The 21,521-nt window shown below is 38.5% G+C and overlaps 1 protein-coding gene across 1 annotated transcript in view; it reads left to right on the forward strand.

Annotated features, from left to right (window-relative positions):
• The window catches only part of ctnnd2b (catenin (cadherin-associated protein), delta 2b), a 76,432-nt gene continuing 54,911 nt past the window's right edge, over positions 1-21,521 (forward strand). Inside the window, exons 1-2 of the mRNA XM_060874094.1 lie at positions 1-107; positions 15,436-15,569. Of these exons, the coding sequence (XP_060730077.1) occupies positions 15,441-15,569 (129 nt within the window). The 5' untranslated portion in view covers positions 1-107; positions 15,436-15,440. The remainder of the gene's footprint in view (positions 108-15,435; positions 15,570-21,521) is intronic.

The following is a 21,521-nucleotide window of genomic DNA, read 5'->3' on the forward strand; positions in this document are numbered from 1 at the left end:
GGTTTTTCACGGAGATCTTTAGAGATGCTGAACGGATTCGACCCCTGTGTGAAGAGCGGGCTTTAATCAGAGGAGCGCGTTTTATTTTTCACTCTGGATAGCAGTCGGTAAGCGCAATGTCATTCCAGCTGACACACACACACACACACACACACACACACACACACACACACATGCTCCATCAACTACACTGCAATATCTACTGTGCTTAGAAGAGCATGCCTGTTCCTGTATGTTTATAATATGATGCATGTCCCCCCCCCCCCATGCATTCCCCATGGTTCCTCGATTTGATAGTGCAGACTGATAAAGGACTCCATTAGAGGCCGATTCTCCATCCGAGGAGATGGTTGATGGATGATGGAGACGGGGAAGGAAATGGAGGAGGGGGTGGGGGTGGGGGGGGGGGTTGTTGGTAGAGATGAAAATTGGAATTACTTCCCTATTGACCTCAATTGCAATGCTGGATTTATTCAGACGCTCTAATTCCTGGTAATAAAGACGGTGCGGTCATCATGGCCGCGGGTCCTAACATGCTGTGGCCTTAAAAAAAATAGGCAGTCAGAAAAACTAACATTAAGGAATGGGTCAGTGATTTAGATTACAATGGAAACAAAAGAATACTGCCTTATTGATTGATTGGTTGATTGATTGATTTCTTTCTTTCTTTCTTTCTTTCTTTTTATTTAAAAATCAAGTAGTGATTAATTGTGTACGTTTATATACACACACATTGTAAAACACACTTGCTTCCTTTAGCATGTGTGTTTCACAACGTGTGTGTGTGTGTGTATATACACATGCACTTACACACATCTAAAGGAAGCATAAATTTGACACAGTAGCCTGGGATTCTCACAAATGAGGCCATGTCATGTAATTGGGCAGCTGTAGACATGAGGCGATGAAATAACACCATATAATCATCTATAATCATTTACCGCTGTCATAATAATATATTTTATACAATGTAATAGCTATCCACAGAGAATGGCTCATATATTTACACTCCATCTTACATATAAGGCATGTAAAATTGCACCCGCACATCTGTTCATATTTGAAACAGCAGCTGCTTTTGCTTTTTTTGCTCAATGTTTATGTCTTCCTGTGCTTATTACTAAGAACACATTCAGATTGTAACTGTTTGCTGTTTGGGACTGAAGAGGATGCAACACATCATTAACCTCCTGAGCAGTAGATCACGTGAAATTAATGAGGCGATCTTTAGTCAGGAATTGGTAACATTACACGTCTGAAGGCTGTGTATGAAACTCACAACAGACTGGATTGTGTTTGTGTCGATGGATTTGCCTGTGCAGGTCACAAAATACTCTTAAATATGCTCTAATATATGTATACTAGGTCTGCATCCTGAAAATGGAGTTCAAAGTTCAGAAATTATTATAAAGCTGGCAGAATTTTTTTTTTCTTTGAGCATATTGGAAGAATAGTAGAAAGAAAGGCTGTAGCTGGTGATTGGGGAGGCAGCCTCTGTTGGGAGACTGATGTCACTACTTGTCACACCTTGATAGAAGTAGGATAATAGACGTAAACGCAGATCAACAATTCAATCAAGAATATTTCAGAACAGAGAGCTGTTACGAGCATGAATTATTTAAATGATGCATTTGCACCAGATGGAACGCATTAGGCTTGATATCAGGCGTTCTTTCACCGATTACCTGTTATCTCTTGCCATCAGTATACACAGCACAGCTAGATGTTTGGTGTGTGGGTATGTTTTGATGAACGTGTGAAGATTTCGTTTTTTTTTTTCCAAATTATTTCCTTTGGAACCTTGTTTCAGTCAAGACATAGGTGCTGTTCCATAACAATATAGACCGCCTTCATCTCTCCATATGTCTTTTACTATAATCCAAATATCCGTGGTTTGTGTGGCAGTTTTGCATCCAACTTGAGACTTTATGTTTAAATCCCACCTGTCTGGTCTCCATTTTTATGTGGTGTACCAGAGAAATTGATGTTTTCCTTTGAGAGGACATGACAATTGCTTTGACCCCAGGTAAAGGCAGAAAATATATTAGATCTGAGTCTAAAACTTCTTAAACAGAGACAGACCTAATTCTACCTTGCCACTATACAGACAAAGGAAATGACTGTGACTAAATGTTTTTGTGATATAGGACAAAATCTGAGAAGGAATCATCAGATCAGATCAATCCAGACAAGTCAGTTGGTCGCCTCATTATGGTTCTTCTCATCATTATGGTCCTCTGAAAAATTCAGCAATGACCACGATAACTTTCGTTGTCAACACAGCTGATTTTGCAAGCAGCAGATTGTCCGTGGCTGGCACGCATGAAATGACACTGCAGTGTTTTTTTTTGTTGGTTTTTTTGACATTTGTGAAACTGTTCCCAATATGTGATGCCAACTGGGCCTTGAAATGTGTTGATTAATTTCAGTTTGATACTTATTCATTGTTGGAAGCCTTCTAAGACAAAAGGTTGTTTGTAACTGTAACAATTCCTGCTTGCTATGTGCCTTTCTTTGGCTTAATTTTTTTAAATGTAACAGCAATTTGGAATATCTTGAGACAGTGGGAGTTTAAGGCCAGATCATTATTTGCAAATGGAACTTAACCACCATCCTCTGTTTTGTTAAAATGCCAGGAGAGTCTTCTCGGATGTCTTTCCTCTGTTAGGTAAGAGTCATCTCCCTGCACTGCCCATATCGAGTGCATCCAGGAGCTCTCATTTCGTTTTCCCACTTTCATTTGATCAGTGTTGCATGGAAAGATGCAATTATACATCTACCAACTCATGCTCTACAGACTGGAAGCTAATTTTGTAGTGCACAAACTGTTAGTGCATCAGAGATCAGAGAAACATGCGTTGCTGGCTACCTGGAATGAGAGACAATTTATGCTTAGTGAGCTATTGCACTTGAAAAGAAAACCACTGACATATAAAATGTGAATTATGAGAGACAGCAGGGATATTGCATTTTATTTATAGTTCACTTGACCTCTCCAGGGTGGTTCATTTCATATTTTTTTTCATATTGTTTTACTATAACTGAATTGGTGTTTCTGTAAAAGTCAAATGTAAATTTAAATCCTCCGTTGGAGGTTTTAAAGCATATAGAAAGATGAGTGATGAGAGGAAATGGGAAATGAAATTCAAATTTTTTATGCTGCTTGGCTGATTAGATGAGTCACTCATTTATGCATTTCCAGGGGGTTAGCATATTCATCTTGGGTGAGAGAGATATAGTAATAGAGTAGACCATAATGTTGACATTGAGTAAGTCACATCAGATAATCCGAAAAGGAAAGGAAAAAAACGAATGATAGTATATAACAGTACAACAGATCAACTGACCACCGACCTTTCATAAATATTGAATATTTGTGCAGATTTATTTACACAATGCTGTCCTTTCAATGGATTAATCATGGTTTTATTTGTGCCATTATCCAGATTATATATAAAACACCACATCTTCAATTTTGCGGTGCATAAAGCTGTTCTTCTTTTGTTCTTTAAATGTTGTTTTCTGTTTGCATACAAATTCAATTACACCGTCACGTTCGAGTCGTTGCTTAGTGACATTGATTTTTGTGGCTGTGCCATCAGTGCAAATTATTTCCTGTCACTATAGCTGTTGTTGCAAAAAGTCCCTATTGCAGTGTACCTATAGTACTGGCCACCAATCTTGTTGTCCATCTTTCAACTGAACGGTTAGAGACTCTAGTTCATTTCTAAGCTGTGATTCTAGACCCCTGGTGCATTTAAGGGTTAAGGTCCTTGCTCAAAGTTCCAACAGTGGCATCTTGGCATTGCTGGGATTTGAACTCACAACCTTCTGATTGGTAGCCTCGACCCACTGAGCCACCAGTGCCCTAGTGTCAGCCTCAGATGTCACAACTGTTACCTGAACGTCTGATGCATATGGCACAAAAAAACTGCAGGAGTTTCAAAGTCTTCTTCTGATTGGTTGTATTCTACAGGATTTCCAAGCTGAAAACAAAGCCATCATGATGCTCTACTTCCCTCATAGAAGATTAAGCTGTTGTGTTTACAGCTGTGACAATGATTGCTTATGAGGATCAGAAAAACGCTTGATTTTTACAGATGATGTGAAGTTCACGGTACGGACTCATAGATTTGCACGACTTTCTTAAATGTACGCGCTACGGCTGCACATCAGTCAAGATTTGTTTTTGTAGGGAAACTGACATTGCCTTTTCACAGCCTTAAACATGACACCGAACAAACTGAACTGTGACTCGTTTCTTTATATGTCAGTCACATGATGCTGCTAAAGGTCAGTCTGACGGTCTGGCTCCACAAGACTACCGGTACAATAACCAGAATACAACAGTACATCTAACATGACTAGTTAAAACTGGGTATTTAAATATGTCACCTATAATATATTATTGGTAGCTCTTTGGTAGGAAAACAAATTACAGCAAGACTAAGCAAAGGAATTAATTTTCAAGTAGAATCATAGCACCAGTCTTGCAGCCATTTAACTCGAACGGGTCTCTCCAGTCTTGCAGAATAATTGATGTTTAGTGAAGATGCAAAGAAGTTTCCTAAGCCATTCTGGACAGTCAGAGACATATACATCCTTTCTTCAGAATCTGTTTTTATCAGCCCTGCTACTGTTCTCGCAGAATCACTTAAACAGCTACAATAACATGAGGCATGGTTTGACTAGCTGTGCTACCGCCAAATGTAAAAGGTTTGTTGTGCTGTTCTCTTACCAAACATGAGGAGTCTGTGCCAGAACTCCTTACTGTGAACAATTACCATGGAGCTAATCATATTCTACTGTAGCTAGCTAATTTGTTGTCTCCCAGAAGCACATAAGAGCTTGAAAGAAATCATGAAGGGAATACCCAAGATGCAATGCAGGTAGACGAGAAAAGATTTAGATATAATAACCAAATATTATCACATTGCCATTGGATTCATCAGCTTCCCTCAAAAGACTTATGGAAACACATAGGCAATTTTAAATGAGCCCTTAGTTCTTGAAAAAAACTAAAGGCCATGGGATCTAATAGCTGTGCCAGTTGCCAGCACCATAGATTCAAAAACGGTGCTTTGAGCCATGTCCCAAAAACTAAACGTGGTCATTAATCTTATGCATGCCAAGTGTTATCATGACAGAGGTGCTTCATACAATCCTAACTTGATCCAGAGCTCACAAGCCTGTCATTGTAATCCCATATCCCATTCTTGTAAGAGTCTCAATTGGAGTTTAAACCTGGAAGCTTAGGCCTTAGTGCAGCAATTTTGAGTAAGAAAAACAAGAACAAAGGAAAGTTTCTTGCTGGGGAAGTTATAAATCTCATTTTTTGATGCGAAACCCTGTGTTCACAGTAACATGTGACAGGCAACAGCTCAATTTCTATGTACGTGTGTGACATAGAGCCACGAGTTAGATGTACGGTGGCAGGCTGACAAGTGACATTTTTGAATTGAGACTTTTTCATCTGTGTGCAGTTTAGTTCGGAAAAATGCACACAGCTGTATGGTAGGTGCGTTCCAGAATGTTGTAGCTCCCCAATTTTTTCTCATTTAAGCAATCACTACATGGTAAACGATAGACAAAATACAGGCAAATTGTTCCTTTGATTAGCGTGAATCAGTGCAACAATACAACCCACACATTAAGGGTTTTAAATACGCATTTTATTTTAGTAATTCATACTTACACAATAACAATGTACAGATCAGTTTACATTAAAAAAAACAGTGAAATGAGGAAATATATTTTGATATGTGCTGCTATTTTCTGGTTACTAAAGATGCAACATGCAAAAGAAATTCAGACTTTACATATTCAACAGACAATAATGCATAGTGAGAAATTATTTCAAATATCTAACTAAGCAATAAAAAAAGATTTCATTGTCTTCATACTGTACATCTATATATGTGGACAGTGCAATTAAATTAGAGAACATAGAGAGTTAGATCCAAAGGTTAAGGGACATTTTCGTGGTCCCAGTGGTGGCGTCTTGGAAGTCACAACATGTTGATCATTATCCCAGAGCTTTCGCTGAAATGATATCCAGTCAACGCAAAGCTGTCATGGGATAACATAGTGGTAACTTGTGCAATGGCTAAATGCTTAAGGCAAAAAGGCAGTAATCTGACACATAGAGAAAAGATTGTCACTCACCATTGTGAACGTACAGTACAGCGCAACATGATTTAGACTGGATGAGAAGACTTTATGTAAAAAAAAAGCATTAGGCCTCACATAATTAGTCTTTATCGCCAGTGTCATGCTCAGTTGTCCTTGGTGAACATCACTAAAGGTGGTCTTTAATTGCCTTGGATTTGTCCTGTTTTTGCAACATACCTGTGACATTTAGCCATGTTGGCATATTTTTTCAAACCTTTCCTGCCTCTGCCAAAGCCTGAGCAGTCTAGAATTTCTTATATGCAAGAATTTTGAACAGAACATACTCATTTTTGCTCTCGTTAATATTTTGATTCAAATATCATAACCACCATTAAAGGTTCATTTTAGCCAAAAATGAATCGAACGTATACTTTTTTCCCTGTACACTAAAGTAAGTGGATAATCTTAGACATGTTTACTGTATGTATTTTATTTGATTTTGCATCAGCGCTACAGTGTTAGTATTGTTCTCAGGTTGATTAAATAGTTTCTGACACTTTATTATCTATAAAACATTCCATAAGTCAGCTATTCTTAAAATATTTTTCTTTGAGAGTGATATCCTTAGTTTAGTACAATATTAGAATTGATATTGAATATGGAGAAGAAACAGTTTATTTTACACCTCCAGGGTTAGGGGTTCGAGTCCCACCTCCGCAATGTGTGCCTGAGATTTGCATGTTCTCCCTGTGCTTTGGAGTTTTCCTCCATCAGTCCAAGACTTATCTCTGAATTGCCCTTAGTGTGACCTGAAATGGGTGGCCACCCCATTTAGGGTGACCCCAGAGTACCCTGGAATAGACTCCAACCTCCATGTGACCCTGTGTAGGATAAACAGTACAGAAACAGAAAATCCATCCATTGTCTACAGCTCTTATCCTACTGGCTGCCTACTGGCTGACAGGGAATCTGAAGTCTATCCTAGTCTATCTATTGTTTATTTTTGCACGCTGCATAGTTCTGTATAAAGGTTAAATAAATAAAGTCCTCGTTTTTTTATACTATATGGCGAATTGTTTACGTTTACAATAACATATCCCTACTGTAAATAATTAATATTACTAAATCAAATCAGAGCACCAGGCCAGGCTATAAAAACCGCATCATTATGCCAAGAGAAAAAAAAAAATCCTTATCAAGTGCACTAGGCTTTCTAGAATGATCAGATATGCACAGGTAAAGGGCAAGTGGGACATCACTTGTCAAATGTCATGCTCAGGTTTGTGTGCTGGAGACAAACATACCGTCTCAGTGTTAGAAGAAGAAATTAGATTGGAGATTAGATTCCTTTAAGACCTTATTGAACATTTTAATCCTCTCATGTCCTGTATCTCTTTTTATTCTAATTGTAAGCCAATCCTGCATTAGTATAAATGAGAGCACTGTTTCTGCACTGAATACGTTTTCTGTGTTTTGAAGTGGTACATCGAACCCATTACTGGTAAACACTTTTGCACATTGTCCAAATGAGGCGATATTATGTGAGGTGCTGATCGCTCCAGTCCTGCCTTGAAGAGAACAGAATTCCCATTTAACATGGAGGAGAAAACAGAGGTTTGGTCATCAACTAATTCTGTGTTGAAATGGCTCTCTTATTTATGCTGAGATTATATAAGTCAGGTTTATACTGTGTAATATTCAATTATTCTTTTTTTTTTTTTACAGATCATAAAGAATAAAGACACTTAATGCGGCGTGTTCACTAGTGGCGAGTCTAATGTCATTGTTATGACACTTGACTATGTAGGATTACACAAAACATACAGTACTGCTACAAATACACTGTCAGTCAGATTCAAGAAAAACTATTATATATATAGTTTACATAAAAATGATCAATTCATGTACAGTTAACATAAACCAGTTACATTGGATTAGGATGTTGGAACTAATGGGAAATATAACTATAGTGTTAAATTTAGGTGATTATAACATACATGTTCAAATAGTTTAGCAAAATACCAACAGTTTGATTCTCAACTAATGTTAGAGCTCAGGGCTTGATTTTATTCCGGACTTATATAAAATACCTGATCAAATCATGTTGGATGTAAACACAAAGTTTCTTGTGTTAACGTGTCTTAACTCAATCACGTGGACCCGATATATTGTACGCGTTGAAATACGTAAATTCAATGAGATTTTAGTGTAAATATATTAGTGTATAGTATGATAATGACGTCGCATAAACGCAACATTCCGAACATCCCACTTTGAAGAACGCTTCTTTTCGTGCGTCATGTTTTCTACACACGCCTGTATCACTGATGGATTATAGTACGTAGGACGTAGTATTTTTTATTGTAAAAAGAAATTATTGCTGAAGTTGCACAGTGTTCAACCTTTAGTCTTTAGTTTGAAGAACAGTTCCAATCTTAAACAAGTATCCCTGTGCCAAATAATCCATCTGCTTGATTAGCTGTGCTGGGTTAGGTTTTAAATCAAAATCTCTAGGTCATTAGATCTCAGGGATCTCAGGGTTAGTGATCACTGTACAAAGTAGAGATTTTATGTTATAAGGTGGCATTAGCTTTGACAGACATGTAGCAATGATACAACTTGACAGTCACTCTTGCCGGCGATGGTCCCGCACCGATGGCTTTGGATTTGTCTGATATACAACACCACACCCGGTGGATTTTCATTCCGTCGTGCTGTGGGCTTTAAGCATGCTGGAACATCTGGTTTTACTGGAGCAATGCAGCCTTGAGTGCGAGACAGAATTTGGTGAAGTGGATTTTCAGCTTGCTAATAGACGAGGCAAACGATGCCAGCAGAGACTAATTTGTTGTCAAAAGCATATGGCTAAGGCCTTAATGGGAGGTACTTGGGATGAAAACCAGCTCAGGACAGCTGTCCCCGGTGACAATATTTTTTACTAAAAATAAAGCGTAACAGGTTGTTTATAAGCTCAAAGAGCCAGAGGAAAAAAAGCTTGCACATTGTGAACATCCTGCAAAATTGTTTATCATGTAGTCAATAGTCAAATCTAGTCACAGTGTGAGGTGAGAATGCTGCAGGTTTCTTCCTTTTTATTTATTCATTTTACAGCATGTTCTTTACTGACTCGTAATAATTATGAGATGCTGGTCGTTTTTTTTGGAGAAAATCTGATACGTCTCTTAGAGCTTTGTTTAAGTCCGACGGCAGAGGGCTTAAGTCCAACGGGTGAGCTTATGAGAGGCATTTATGAGGGCTGCTTTAATCTTACCACCTGCAGTAAACAGCACTTTGAAACACAAAAATTCAATATCCATCACTTTGAAGAGACAGTTTTGGCAAGCAGATTGATTTATAAAGACACAGCATTTTTTTTTTTTTGCATGCATTTTTAGACTGTAGTTAGAATGCTGTCAAGGCTGTCAGGAATCACAGCATGGCTGTGAAAGGAAGCGTCATATCTTTTGGAGGATCTGTTAATCATTTGGGTGATAGAGTGCTGATGGAGAGTGAGATAACCTGCAAGGGCTGTAGCACAAGCCTTGTGATTCCGTGTTAAGGTAAAACTGACACAATACCACCCATAGATAGTGTTATCTATTTGAATTATTATGACATTGCTGGCTTTTAGGCTCAGATTCCAATTTTGGCTGGAATTCAAATCTATATTTGATGTTGAAGATCCAAAAGAAAGAACCAAAAGACCAACTGATGGCTGTTTCTGTTTTAGTAGCTATCACTGGTACATACATGTGGAATTATTATCTAAGCGGCTAAATCGTATTTGAACAGTTCATATTTTTATATGATTTTATATATTTTCCACACTGCTTAGGTAAATCAGAACTGTGTGCCGTGTAGGCAGAGCAATCAAATTTGAGCCAATTCCACACTTGATTTGTAAATGTGCTTATAGAGCCTTTCCACAAGGGGCTGAGGAAATGCTAGTACACAGTCTGGAGCAGTCAGTCAAGCTAGGAATGATACAATCTTACAAGGCAAAGAAGAATTACTACTGTACTAGTAGTACTAACTGTACATGCAGAATAAAGCAACGCAGGCCATCGATTTCCTCAAGAGGCAAAACACACCTGGATAAACTTTATGCACTAAAAGGTGCTTAAAGTGCTTCTTTGTCGATATTCAAGTGCTTTCAAAAGCATCTCTGAGTGTCTTCTGACACATGAGTCAATCTGTTAAAGCAGGATAATATATTTCACTGTTGTGGAGCCACAAGTAAACAATCCTGGGTTTATATTTATACAGTTGGTTGCTAAAAGAGGCAGAGTTGGCATTTTTATCGGGGAATAAAGACAAAAACATGATGGCCACTGAAGCGGAGGATATAAAGAAGCATTTGCTTGCCACTTATACATTACAGTACAGTCAAATTCTTTCTTTACATGTGCCAACTTTGGAGATTGGGGTCAGAGCGCAGGGTCAGCCATGATACAGCGCCTCTGGACCAGAAAGGGGTTAAGGCCTTTGCTCAAGGGCCCAACAGTGGCAGCTTTGCAGTTCTGGGGCTTGAACCCTGGTCAACTATCCAGAGCATTAAAAACTTGAGCTACCACTGCCCACTGTGTGCTTAACTGTGTGCCTATACAAAAGTTCAATATTAAGACCAAATAATATTATAGAAAGCCATAATGAGTTAGAAGAGATTTAATAAGAAATAAAAGCACAACTCAGGATTCTACAAGATAGGAATCTTCAGCCTTGATCCTTAAACCAGAATAGATACTCAAAATAAAATACTAAATTAATCCTTTTTTTATTAGCGACAACAGAAAATGGTGGAAGGTACACTTTAGTTAGTTTATCTAGCTATTAGAATTGTGTTTTCCAGCTCCTGAGAGACTCAACAAAAAAGCATGTGTCTTATGGTTTGGACAAGGGGATAAAAAAGCACTTGTCCTCCTTTTTTACGCTGCACTGATACACAGCATGAGTAGCAATTTGAAAAGATGATTCAAAAAGATAAAATGGAGGATGAAAAAAATATATAAGCGTCCTTTCGTGGTTGAAACCGTTCCGTGTGAAAATGACACTTTTCATATTCATAATATTTCTTATATTAAAGTTTTCTATTAAAGAATTTTTTTTTTGTTCTCCTTAGGAATGAAATGCTCCCACTTCACATTTACACTGTTATCATTTACCACTGTCTTTTCCTGTGCATTGTCTTTTTTCTGTGCTGTTTTAAAGAGATTTGCCGGTGTAGCTTGGCCACCAACACCCCCTCATCCCCCACCACATATAGAATCTTCTCTGCTTATCTCACAGCATGAATGAATATCAGCAAGGCCCTGCAGCTAAGTGGCAACAGCATCAGATGATGGCAGTTTTTAAATGATGCATCGCAGATATTTTGACTCGCACCACGGGACATCTGTACATTTCACGTGTCTATTGTGACACACCAATGCAAATTTAGCATTTGCATTTTTTTCCCAGTTAAACATTAGTTGTGATGTAGAATTGTAGCTAAATATATACAGTGTCAAAGAGGCTACATTAACAACTAACACCAGTTAGCAATCTTAGAAAGCATGTCATGGTTCCGGTGTGTATTGCGTGTTTGTGACTGTGTGTGTGTATGCACTAGAAAGAAGCACACTAAAGCTCCTTTTATTGTCTTTATCATTGTTGAACTCTTGCCTTGTCTTTCATTTTTCTGCTTGGAGTTCTTGCATGCGGGATTTATTTATAATTAGACCAGAAATTCTATCCAATTGTATCATGAGCTTTTAGTGCACAAAATACTGGTAAAGGGAAAAGAAATGATGTCCTTTTTATGTGCTGGTGATTTGTAACTACTGTTGTTTTTAAGCACGTAGTCATTTTTTTAAAGATATTTTAAAGATATTTTTCATTTACATGATGCATATTATGCTTATTTGATTTGTTTGGCCTTTGACAAGTTTAACACATAGAGCAGCAAAAGAAAAAATGGTTCCACAGTTTAACAGGATGGATGGACGGACGGATGGGTGGATGGATGGAATATAAGAAAATGGTTAATAAGTTTAACACAGAGCAGCGTTAGAAAAATGGCTCCACAGTTTAACAGGATGGATGGAGTGATGGATGGATAAAATATAAGAAAATGGTTAATACGTTTAACACACAGAGCAGCAAAAGAAAAATGGTTGCACAGTTCCACAGTTTAATAGGATGGATGGATGGATGGATGGATGGATGGATGGATGGATGGATGGATAAAATATAAGAAAATGGTTAATAGGTTTAACACACAGAGCAGAGCAGCAAAAGAACAATGGTTGCAGAGTTCCACAATTTAATAGGATGGATGGAGGAATGGATGGATGGATGGATGGATGGATAAAATATAAGAAAATGGTTAATAGGTTTAACACACAGAGCAGCAAAAGAAAAATGGTTCAACAGTTCCACAGTTTAATTGGATGGAGGGATGTATGTATGGATGGATGGGTGGATAGATGGATGGATGGATGGATAGATGGATGGATGATGGATGGATGGATGGATGGGTGGGCGGATGGATGGATGGATGGATGGGTGGGCGGATGATGGATGGATGGATGGGTGGATGATGGATGGATGGAAGGATGGATGGATGGATGATGGATGGATGGATGGATGGATGGGTGGATGGATGGATGGATCGTTGCAGGGATGGATGGATGGACAGATGAAGGGAATATAAGAAACAAGTATAAATAAACACAGAGCTGCAGGAGAAATCTACTTCAACCCTCTATGTCTGATTTTATGTAATATTTCACAGCAATACTATATAGTAGAGCTTTCTCCATTTTGGGTCTTACTCATAAATAACCTCTGCTTCCTACTGACTTGTGTCTGTCTACAATGAGGCTTGCACTGATCCTGGCAAATGGAATAGAAGGATTTTATAGAGAACGGCTTTAGCTTACTATTAATTCACAGGGAACAATCTGAAAGATTCAACCAAGTGGCATTAATTTTATTCCCTACAATCATGCAGCTTGGAAACTCAGAAAGCTTCATTTATGGTCAGAGAAAAGCAGATTGCTCCCTGAGTCTCAGCTCATTAGAGATATACAGCAGGCTCTGTGAATAATGTAAAGACAGTTGAAATCGGCTCAGCTTTGTCCTTATTCAGTTACTAGCTGCTCACTGTCCCCGAATCCCTCTCTTTTATTTGCAACTCAACAATGAACATTAACTGTCATGAAATCTGTTTTTCAGTCTTCACATTTGGGATATATAAGGTGTGAGTTGCAAGATTCAGTCATTTGCTACATTCTTGCAGGCTAGATAAGGACGTTAGCTGGGCCATTCGAATAGCAATGATGGATCTCAGCTTCAGGGACTCCAGAGTTAAGCTCCAAAGTTCAGGTTACTGCCTGTGTGGAGTTTTGCATGCTGTCTCTGAGGCTGTGAGGCTTTCCTCTAGGTTCTTCTCCCAGAAACATAGTGGTAGGTGAACTTACTGTGCACGTTCGCTGTGGTCTGAACCTGACTGTGAATGTTCCCGGATTCCCCACAGCACTGGTCTGGTTTTGGAATCATTTGATTCTATTGAATTTGTTGCATTTGCGGCATCTCACTTTTTTGCGTCTCACAATGTTCCCCTATCACTCAGGCTACCTAGTGTTGTGAAATCTTATGATGTTGTAATTGGATAAAAAATACACACAAGTTACTTTACTACCTGAACAAGTGCAGTCCTTAGTATGAGTCGCCTTCATGTTCATGGGAATCGTAGCTCTCAGTTTAGAGCAACTGAGCTCACACTACCCCCTAGAGGTAGTCTTTGGTTTGGTACCACAGAAGTGCTTCCTGGTCCAAGTGACAGCTTTCACATTACAAGTTTTTCATCCAGACCGTGTTCTGTTTCAGACTAAACTGCCAGACTGAAAGGCTGCTAAATTACCCCTAGTACTGAATGATTGTGTATGAATATATACATGAAGCCCTGTGATGGACAGAATTGGGATATACAGTACTGCTAGCATGGTTTGTACCTGCTTGTCCTTTGAAAACGAAGGATCAAAAATCAAATCAATGCTTTAGACTGATTATCTTTATATTATGGTAAAACATTTGCATTTTGATTGGAGTGGCCTCTTCAAGCATGGCATGAGCTGTCGATTTACAGAACGATTTACTGTGTAAAAAAATATTTAAATCATACGCTGTGGTCTTCAGATCTAAACCTGTTTTGTTATAAACATCTCGCTTTACCTTATAGAGCAGTTCATATACAATGAAGTTACATAATTTACATTTATATTCAACGTAACTTGGTGGATGTAGGATAAATAAACAGCACGGCAATCTGCTTGTGTATGATATGGTTAAGAGTATGCATCAATCTGAAGAGGGAATAATGTGTGTTTTGCGGCAGCCCGGAGGATGCATGGATGATCTACATATTTATCATGTGGGGAAGAAATGACCTGCTGTTCTGCTCAGGTGCTAAATGATTTACCATCCTGTTTAGCATACTGCATGTTTAACATAGCAAACTTTATTTTGCTGCAATGCATGGGCCAAGGTCTATTTTATATAGGAAGGCCACGGCTTAATATTCCTTGTGGAGATTTTCTGTGTTACATTTATTTTTGATATTATCAGTCAAGAGGAGGTGCATGATTAAGATTAGCACCGCGATGTGTAATCCATCAAAGCAACAGCTGGCGCTGTTATTAGTTAAAGCTGCCATGCTTGGACGCATTCAAAATGATCACGCTTAACTGGTGGCAAGACATCAGTTTGACCTAGAAATGTCTCTCTGCACTCCCTACGGACTATAAGGCGAGAAGAAGAAAGGTTTCTAACTTTGTATCATCTCACTTAATCTTCCTCTGTATGTATTCACACTATGTTGCCTGTGAGGTTTAGTAGCTTGAAAGAGCAGTTATGCAACTTTAGCAACCCTCACAGGTGCAGTCATCTGCACATGGGCAGCCATTTTCTTGCTCCCTAAAACAAGCCATTCTTTCTGCTTGTTCAATGGAGCTTGGGCTGATATTTGGTTAGCTAGACGTGATAAGAGAATCAGAATGGAGGAGAAAAACAGGCAGACGTTGGAGTGGCAGTGAAGAACAGGGTAAGGAAAGCAGTGAAGCGGGGAAAGAGAGAGAGAGAGAGAGAGAGAGAGAGAGATCATTTCAGAATACAACAACACTTGAGTGAGGCTACTTGCTGGTTTGGACTATGATATCACCCGGATTGAATGTGCACCTCATTTTAATAGGCCACTTGCTTAGATCATTACCTCCCTGCTGCTACATACAATATTATGTATTCCTCTTGAAGTGCTTCTAAAAAAATGTGTTGCTTTTTTCCTAGGAGTAATGCCAGTTCCAGACCAGTCCTGTGACAGTGAGAACTCCAACATGCTGAGCCCAGTACTAAACGCCTCCAACGGGGATGGAGCTGAGACAGAGACGACCTCTGCCATTCTGGCCTCTGTCAAGGAACAGGTCACTCAGTTTCACTGGCTAATAACTGGCTTTTATGAACAACCCTACCACAAACACAACACACCGAACCCATTGATTTCGTTGGTTATCCATGCTTGTGTACTGCACTGAACACTGTGAGCATCACTTATCCACTGGCACTATGATTAGCCAGATGAACCAGACAGAGTGTCCAATCATAGCGTACAGCACCTTGTCATTTTATTTTCCAACACTTTTAGCATAAACTCCCAAATTATCAAAGCTGTCACTGCATGATGTAAACAGTAATTAAGTGGGCCATACCATTCCTGAACATCCATAAGCACATGTGGCACAGTGTGCACATTCTGATTTCAAGGTGCAAATTGCATTTGAATGATTGTGTGTGTCTGTGTGTGTGTGTGTCTGTGTGTGTGTGGATTTGCATACATGCCTGAGGCCTGTGTTACCGGATACGTTTTACAGCAGGAAGTGAAGATGAATGCGTTATACAGCTACATAGTATTGTATACAGTATTACTTGACACTTTAATAGGAACACCTGTACTCCTGTTCATTTATGCATTCAGCCAATCATGTGCTAGCAGCGTAAAGTATAAAATCATTCCAATACAGGTCAAGTGCTTCAGTTAATGTTCACTTCGAACATCAGAATGGATGGAAAATGTGACGGTTTTTGGTGCCAGGTTAGCTAGTTTTGAGATTTTTTTTTTTACACAGAATGGTGTCTCTAGAAGAGTGTAAAAAATATTCAATGTGTATCCCATCTATCAAGCCATCAACATATCTTGGCTGTAAAAAATTCCAAGGAAATCTTCAGTTACTGAAGTACAGCCTGTTTGGCACCAACAAACATGCCACAGTCACGGACCTCCCATTTTTTCCCAATTCTGATGTTTGATGTGAATATTAACTGAAGCTCGTGATTTGTATCTACATGATCTTATACACTGCACCACCTTGATTTACTGATTGGACAATTGCATGAATGAGCAAGTATATAGGTTTTCCTATTGAAGTGAAATGCCAGTGCATGCAGAGAAACGTGGCGTATATATAATTTGTCAAATAATATAAATTAGTTCCCATATATAATAATTCTACTATATTTTGATTTACATTTGTAACTGAAGTGTATAACAATTAGCGGCTCATTCAAGCCTTTTCTCACACTTTAAGTTGTAAATTATACACTCCACTCTGAAAGCAAGGCCAAGTCTTTTGTCTTTGATATACATTGAAGATATTTTGGTTTGAAAAAATATATCAGAATTTCAGCCTGTCTGATATCTACACCTACTGTAGATGTTGTACACAACTTAAAACTTGCACCCAATTTTTAGGTGAGCAAAAGTATCCAAACAGATGCCTTAATGTACATTGAAATACATAACACTTAATAATATGCATTTACTTCACTTTGCCTGCAATAACGCAGTGACATCATCCTCCTTTTTTCAGTTGTTTTAAAATAATTCACTTTGCTGTTCCCAAACTTTCAGTGAGGATTACAGCTGTCTCTTCTTCATATTGCATTGACATTGTTGTGTGTACGGGGATGAAAACTTTATTAGAACACAAAGCATCCTGAAGTTCTTGCTGTAAATTTATTTAGGATTAGGAAAGTCAGATACTGTACAGTGCGGGAGTGGATAAACGACTTTTGTGTTTTCTTTTGTCTCTGTAACCTGTTTTCTGAAGGACAGATATGGGCACCATGGTAGTATCATCAGCTGATGTCACAGATCACTCAACTGGCAAGCTTACTCATTGTCTGTTGTGTGGCTGATCATAAATTATCACTATATTATAGTGACATCGTCCAACACCAATGTAATGAGTTGCCAGTTTGTGGGAATGTATATGGAGCTGTTGATGCTATTTGGCTTTTCTCATGTAGCAAGAAATGACACGTGTTTATGTGCCAGCATCGCTTCAAGCCTTATTAAAATACATGTAAAGTAATACAGAGACTGTCCTTGTTTGGTTGCTCTACCACTTTTAACCACAGAACAAGGAAAAAACCTGACACACTCTTATGGTTTGGAAATGACATGGGAATAGTAAAGTAGGTCAAAGCCATAGGCTGCTATGAGCCGGTCTAATAGCTCTCTTATTAGAGAAGAGAGATAAAAATGTCAGCCATATTATTTTGCTGCAGGCCTCCTATTTCCTCTCTCTGGCTTAAAGAAAAGCCAGACTTTCAACCACACCCCACTAGACAGATGTGCTTTTTCATTTTTATTCCATTCAGGTTCTGGAAATTATCCATGGATAGGTTTGTTTATTTTTGCTTTAATGCAAGTTCCCATTTGAGTTAATAATTTGTACCTTATTTATTTATAATCAATGCCAATGTTATGTTAAGTGAAGAAATACTAAGGACACATTGCTACTGTTACCAGAGCTGTACCAGGTCATCTGTGAAAGCCGAGTGATAATCATACTTCCTGTAGTCAAATACATGTAACCTGAACTCAGGCTTCTCAAATCTTTTGTATACACTTTCTAGTACAAAAAAACTGTTTGAGGCTCCCAGTACAGACCTGTTTGACAGTTTTTTTATATTAGTCACATTGAATAAAAATCTAGAATAAATATATGTATTTAATGGAATTATTAACGTTGCATTATTTTTAAAATACTAGCAAAGTGTAATACACTTTGCTAGTCTCAGAGCACAGGGTCAGCCATGATACAGCACCACTGGAGCAGAGAGGGTTAAGGGTCTTGCTTAAGGCTAGAGCCTTAACTGTTTGAGCCACAACTGTGCCACGAAACATATTAGTATTATTGTGGAATAGTTTAAATCCATCAAGTATTCAAAGTATATAGTTATAAGCCACTTAAGTAGGCTTAAACAATAAAAAAAACAATAAAACAACACATAGAGAACAGTTGTCCTACAATATTTGCTTGCCCTACTAAAATAATTATTTTGCTTCAACCAATAGAGGGCATTGTTTTATATTATTTTTATGTGAGAAGTGGGTTTACTATCTGAGGTCATCAGGCAAAGTTCTCTATTTGTTAATCATGTTTTATATTTTAAAATAAATCAGTGGTTCATTCGGTAATGTGCAGATTTCAAGTGTCAACTTGAAGCAGTGTTGCAGAAGTGGTTTGTCACTCTGCTTCACAAGTGTTCTTTAGTATCCAATGATAAGCAATGCAAAATATTCAGGTATTGTGTGTATTCAAATTTTATTTGTCACATACAGAGTACGACATGCAGTGTCGTAAGTTTTTGCATATTCCAGGTTATTATGAGCCCTAGGATCAGCCATAGTATGGCACCCCTGGAGCAGGTGAGGTTAAGGGCCTTGCTCAAGGACCCAACGTTGATGTCTCAGCAGCTCCTGGGCTTGAATCCCCAACCTTCTGATAAGTGACCCAAAGCCTTAACCACTGAACCATTATGTCCCGATTCAAAATAAATGATAAAACTGCTTAGTTGAGCAAAAAGAATGCTAAGAATGAATCCATTTCATGATTTGGCAAGATTTTCTGTTTTCTTTTATGTGCAGGCTCTGTCTTCACTGTGAATGACATGCATATAACACTATCCATATGCCGATAAAAGGCTAGGTTGGATTTTTTCCCCCCAAATATTCTTAATTGCTAATGGTCAACAACGATCAGGTTTAGAAAATTAACCCAAGCGTTTTAAAGAGACTGACATACAAGCACTTAACCTGGCATTAGTATTCCATTAGTTGTTTAGCAGGTTACATTGGGAAAGTGTCAAATACCACAAGCCATTAGGAGCCATTAGCAGGCTTTTGTGAGAAGAGAGTGAAGATGGAAACTGCAGCCATCTTTATAAACGGGCAGCTCTGTTAATACAAAATCACAGTCTATTCTACTTTGTTCAGATTTTCATATTTTTATTATCACTCACATTCAGTTCTTTACAGCTGATATGAATAATAATCTGAACAAGCATTTGGTGGAGGTAGTACTTGGGGAAGTGGCTATAGATCCTTTAATGACATTTAATGTTCCATTACATTTAAACGAGTCGGATAGTTATTGGAAAAATCTTAACTGTATCTTGAGGATCCGCAGTTTTCGTTGTTTTCTAAAAGAAATAGACTTGTCAGAATTCATACTTCACTTTCGAGGAGTACTTTCTCTGGTGTAGCAGGAGATTTGTAGCACTTTCTTGCTATTTACAGTAACAAGGGAAGCATTAAAGAACAAATCCTGTTATGTAAGCTCTTCTCTAAACACCCCTAAAGTTCTTTCTTTATGAAATTTAGAAATTTGATTTGTAAGTTAAATCATGTGGTCTGTAAAAAGTTACCTGATAGCCTTTGTCCACAAGATGCAACCTGCTGAAGCATCACAATGACGCTCCATAGCTATTTAGTTCCTATACCCTTTAATTGTTTTTCCCTGGCATTACAGTGTTGCAGTGTTGTCTAAGGGACCTGCATGTATTTTTATCCTTAATAACAATCTTCTTATTTCATTTTTGTTTCTTTTGTTGCAGGATTGCAAAAGGTAGTTTGTATGTGCACTCACACTGAGATATTACAACAAGATCCTTCTTGTTGAACTGATGCAGGTTCTAGAAGGTTATTCCACAAGGTTATATCTACTGTTACTTACTTAACTAGCATATTTCAAACCACCAGGAGGGGTGTATAACACCTGGATAATATTTGTCTTCTGCCATCAATGTCAAGTGAAACAGTCTAATGATTAAATGGATGCAACTAAGTCCAAAATGCACTTAAAGGCACAGCCGCCAACATTTTTCAAGTTCACGCTCAATGAAGGCTCAGGGACACTTGACTAAGTGAGTTAAGTGGTACAAAATCTTTGATTCAGCTACAAGGTAACTCCAACGTCATTTGTCCACCAACGCATCACAAGGCATGCTTGTCACAACGTAAGCAAATCCCTGTAAGTAAGATTCTGAGGACAACCACATTAAGTGAACTTCACACATGGGCTTATAAGGAGGACCTTTAAGAGTCTCCAACATAAGAGGGAATTTCTTAAAGGTCTCAGATGGGGCTCCTTGGTGACCAAGTCCATAGAATGACACAGACATGCATCTTTAGGGTAAATGGGAACTTGCTGCTTGCTACTTCAAACATTCCTGAAGATGATGATGCTAGGAACTGGGAAATGTACATGGTTTAGCCAAGAAGTTGAATATCGTTAACAGGAATGATGATCTTTTTGCTGTCTGTTTGGAGAGGGACCTGCCAGGGTGTGAAAGCAGCAATGGTAACAAACATCTTACCAACCACTGAGAGGCCAAAAGTAGGGGCTTATGGCCTAGTTGCTGAATCCTGCACAGAGTAGGAAGAATTTGCAGTAGAGGAAGAAAGGCATTTAGCATGTGGCAAGCTTGTTGTGGACCAGATATGTACAGTATGTCCTATAGAGAACCACATCAGTAATTTATTAGCATTTCACTGCATAGAAAACTGCCCAACTCTGCCTGATTATCTGTCTCTGGTGAGGAACCAGACTCCTGCTAGAAATGTCCTGTACTATCAGTGGGCTTGTGATTGAGCTCCCTTTACAGAGACATGTTTTATTGGTGTTTGGGGTACAGTTTTGAGGATCCATTTCTCAAATACCTGCAGTTCCAGCAAGCCTAGGGGGAATTACTGATGCAGAGTCATCATCCATCCAAGCATTCTTTAAAGAAGCAGACTAAAACTGATTGGTGAGTGGTAAAATATCCATCAAATTCTGGTACAAACATGTCCTGCATTGTGCCAGCTAACCGTATGATTTGCTTTGGTATTACTTTGCTGTTCTGAGTGTTCCAGTGTAAGACAATGGGTGGATAAGTTCTGGGTGGAGTGCTCTTTGGTTTAAGTTAACAGGAACCAGTATTGTAATTGCATTGGCCATCACAGGAACATATATATGCACCTTCCAAAAGGACTTTCAGTTAGAGTGCCTGACTACAAGGGCAAACCATAGAAACCAGCTTCTGTAAGA

This window comes from Tachysurus vachellii, chromosome 7 (assembly GCF_030014155.1).
Source record: "Tachysurus vachellii isolate PV-2020 chromosome 7, HZAU_Pvac_v1, whole genome shotgun sequence".
In the NCBI taxonomy this organism is placed as follows: Eukaryota; Metazoa; Chordata; class Actinopteri; order Siluriformes; family Bagridae; genus Tachysurus; species Tachysurus vachellii.